Source organism: Otolemur garnettii, unplaced genomic scaffold (genome assembly GCF_000181295.1).
Source record: "Otolemur garnettii isolate 467f Iridium unplaced genomic scaffold, OtoGar3 scaffold00184, whole genome shotgun sequence".
Lineage (NCBI taxonomy): Eukaryota > Metazoa > Chordata > Mammalia > Primates > Galagidae > Otolemur > Otolemur garnettii.
The window spans coordinates 3,068,969-3,072,843 of NW_003852579.1; the positions used below are offsets into that span (position 1 = coordinate 3,068,969).

The 3,875-nt window shown below is 46.9% G+C and overlaps 1 protein-coding gene across 2 annotated transcripts in view; it reads right to left on the reverse strand.

The window, feature by feature from the left end:
- The window catches only part of TRNAU1AP (tRNA selenocysteine 1 associated protein 1), a 23,335-nt gene extending 19,677 nt beyond the window's left edge, over nucleotides 1–3,658 (reverse strand). The window contains exons 1-2 of one of the 2 annotated variants that reach the window (XM_003800770.2): nucleotides 3,566–3,658; nucleotides 2,636–2,733 (exon numbers count right to left, since the gene is read on the reverse strand). In XM_003800770.2, coding sequence (XP_003800818.1) covers nucleotides 2,636–2,733; nucleotides 3,566–3,592 — 125 coding nt within the window. In that variant the 5' untranslated portion in view covers nucleotides 3,593–3,658. Of the gene's footprint in view, nucleotides 1–2,635; nucleotides 2,737–3,565 lie in introns of both variants that reach the window. The other variant, XM_023507462.1, reaches the window with a different exon arrangement.
- Between the last annotated feature and the right edge of the window lie 217 nt (nucleotides 3,659–3,875).

The following is a 3,875-nucleotide window of genomic DNA, read 5'->3' on the forward strand; positions in this document are numbered from 1 at the left end:
GACTCTCACATTTTTAAAAAGTAGAGAGCATTATTGTTACAGACTGAATTTTTATGCCAGTAGCTAAATGTCTAAGGCTTTCTGTCTGAGTAGGAAGAGAAATATTTAGTTGGGCATGATCTAACAGTCAGAAAATTGGTCCCCGAGTAATGGTTTTTTTGGTTTGTTTTTAGTTTTTTGTTTTGACACAGTCTCTGTTACTCTGGGTAAAGTATCATAACATCTCAGCTCACAGCCACCTCAAACTCTCGGGCTCAAGTGATCCTCTTGCCTCAGTTTTTCTACTGAAATACAGGGTCTCTTGCTCAAGCTGGTCTCAAACTCTTGAGTTCAGGCAATCTACCCACCTCAGTCTTCCAGACTGATAGGATTGCAGGCATGAGCCACTGAGTTCAGCCAGTCATGGGGTTATACAAAGTACCTGTTCACCAAAGAGCCACAGAGTGGGCCATAACTCAGATATTTCTCACCTCTTTTTCTTTTTTTTCTTTTTTTTTTTTTAAGACAGTCTTTCTTGCCCCTGGTAGAGTGCCATGGCATCATAGCTCACAGCAACCTCAACCTCTCAGACTCAGGTTGATTCTCTTGCCTCAGTCTTCCAAGTAGCTGAAACTACAGACTCCCGCCACAACACCCAGCTAGTTTTAGAGACAGGGTCACACTCTTTCTCAGGCTGGTCTTAAACTCCTCAACTCAGGCAATCCACCCACCTCAACCTCCCAGAGTGCTAGGATTACAGGCGTGAGCCACCACACCCAGCCATTACCTCTTATTTATTTTTTTGGAGATAGTCTCATTATGTCGCCCTCAGTAGTGCCCTAGCATCACAGCTCACAGCAACCTCAAACTCTTGGGCTTAAGCAATTCTCTTGTCTTAGCCTCCCAAGTAGCTGGGACTATAGGTGCCCTCCACAACGCCTGGCTATTTTTTGGTTGCAGTTGTCATTGTTGTTCAGCAGGCCCAGGCTGGGCTCAAACCTGCCAGCCTTGGTGTATTTGGCCAGCGCCCTACTCACTGAGCTATAGGCACCAAGCCATCTTTATTTATTTATTTATTTTTGAGGTGGAGCCTCGCTCTATTGCTCCAAGCTAGAGTGCCATGACCTCTTCCTAGCTGACAGCAACCTCAAACTCCTGAGCTAAAGTGATACTCCTGCCTTAGTCTCCCAGAGTGCTAGGATTATAGGCATGAGCTACTGTCCCCAGCCAAATCCTCCCATTTATAACCAGAACCTGAAAAAAACCTATTACCCAAAAGAAAAAGAAGAAACAAGAGATAAGAGAGTACCACTATCCAAAAATACTCTGCATTTTGTTTTACTTATTTATTTTTAGAGACAGTCTCAACATTCGTCACTCTTGGTAGACTGCTGTGGCATCATAGCTCACAGCAATCCCAAACTGTTGGGCTCAAGTGATTTTCTTGCCTCAGCATGCCAAGTAGCTGGGACTACAAGTGCCAGCCACATCGCATGGCTATTTTTATTTATTTTTTTTATTAAATCATAGCTGTGTACATTAATGCAATCATAGGGTACCATGTGCTGGTTTTATATACCATTTGAAATATTTACATCAAACTGGTTAAGCACGGCTATTTTTAGAGACAAAGTCTCTTTCAGGCTGTTCTCCAACCTGTGAGCCCAGGCAATCCACACACTTTGGCCTCCTAGAGTACTAGGATTACAGGCGTGAGCCACCATGCCCGGCTGTTTTACTTATTTATGATTTCATTCCCTCAGTAGAATGAAGTAAACTAGTAAACTCCACGAAGAGGGACTACCTTTGGCTTGAATCAGCCAGGAACCTTTACCATAACACATAGTGGTGTCTTTATAAATAATTTTTTAAATGAATGGCTTAAGAGTTAAGGGCACTCATGAGCTTTGAAGACAGACTTGAATGCAAGTCCTCAGTTGTTATTTCATAGAGGTGTAACTAACAGTTATTAAGCTTCTCTAATAATAGTACTTAGCTCCAAGGTTTTGTGATTTTATTTTATTATTATTTTTTTGAGACAAGAGTCTCAAGCTGTCACCTTGGATAGAGTGTCATGGAGTCAGAGCTCATAGCAACCTTCACATGGAGTCAGAGCTCATAGCAACCTTCAACTCTTGGCCTTAAGTGATTCTCTTGCCTCAGCCTCGAAAGTAGCTGGGACTACAAGCACCCACCACTTGACACCTGCTATTTTGGTTTTGTGATTTTAAAAAGATAATGAATGTAAAGTGCTTATTACCTAGCAGATCATAACCTGATTATATTTACTGAGCATGCATGCCAGAAGTTGTTCTAATGCTGAATGTGGATTGACTATGTAATCCTCACCATAACTCCAGGAGGCAGGTGCTATTATTATGCCCATTTTTACAGTCAAGGTGAATGAGACAGAGTGGTGAAGGAAATTACTCAAGTTCTTTAAGCAGAAATAGCTTTTAAACCCAGTCTGGCTCCGGTCCTGTGTTTAAACAAAATACTACAATTCCACTCATGAAGCCCTCAAAATGTTAGCTTTTATAACATTATAATTACAACTATCAGCGGATGGTGAGGAACTCTTACTCTCGGAAGTTTACATTTTCCTTCTTAACAGCTGAGGAAAAATTATAGGACAGAACTGACATAAAAGACATACCCAGTGAGGCGGTTTCTGATGATTTTGACACTCATCACTGTCTCCCCCATGGTGGCAAAGGCTCTGGAGATGAAGTTCTCATCCATGTAGGGTTCTAGCTGCTTAAAAACAAGAGAGAATGGGCCTTTTCGGTGTGACCAAGGGACCATTCGTTGTCTGTGATCAATGTATCTTGCTCTGCAAACCTAACTTTGTCTTGGGATAGACAAAAAACAAGAGAGTAACTCAGGGCGGGCACGATGGCTCAGTCCTGTAATCCTAGCACCCTGGGAGGCCAAGGCGGGAGGACTGCTTGAGCTCAAAAGTTCGAGACCAGCTCTGAGGAAGAGCAAGACCTCATTTCTACTAAAAAATAGAAAAAACTAGCCGGGCGTTGTGATGGACGCCTGCAGTCCCAGCTACTCGGGAGGCGGAGGCAGGAGGAGGATCCTTTGAGCCCAAGAGTTTGAGGTTGCCGTGAGCTATGGTGGCGCCAGGTCACTCTACCAAAGGTGACAAAGTAAGACTCTGTCTCAAAATACAAAGAACGACTCAAGCCAGAGCCCCTCCCTCTCAGCAGAGCTTTCCTTCGGCACAATGGTCTGGACTCCCAGCTCCTTCTCTTCAAATTCCCCCTACCTTTAGGGAGCCCCCCTTGGAATTAGGAACCCCATCCTTCCGTCCTAGAACCAAACACAGCTCCCCCCAATCCTCGGGGCGCTCCTCACTCTATTCCTCCAAACACCTCCCTCTCTCCCAGGAACCCCGGTGGGGGCCCCAGGACCCCTCCCCCGCTAACTCTGCCCTTTCCCTCAGAAGTGGGACCCACTTTTGTATCTCCCCAAATAACCCGTTCACGTCCACCCTTTTGGGATCCGAAGTCCTCCTCGCTCCCTAGCGACACCGAGATTCCTCCTCCCCCCTCAGAGCCCCGGCGGCCGCCTCACTCACGTCGCCCATCCACAGGCTGGCCGCCATGCCCGCGTACCCCGGTGGGACGTCGCGGGCCTCAAAGGCCCGCGCGGGAGCCAGTCCTAGCTGCGGAGACCGTCACGGAGCATGCGCGTCCGACGGCCTTTGCGCAGGCTCCGAAACTCAACCGTGAGGGGCGGGCCGCGACGCTGGGCTCTGGGTTTATAAGGCGACCGGCCGGGCGCGGAGCTTCCGGCGCGCGGGGGGCGGGGCAGGCGCCGGCTGGGTCCGTGGGCTTTTTGGTACCGGGCGCCCTCGGGTTTATTTCTGATTCTATGTATTTAAAAAA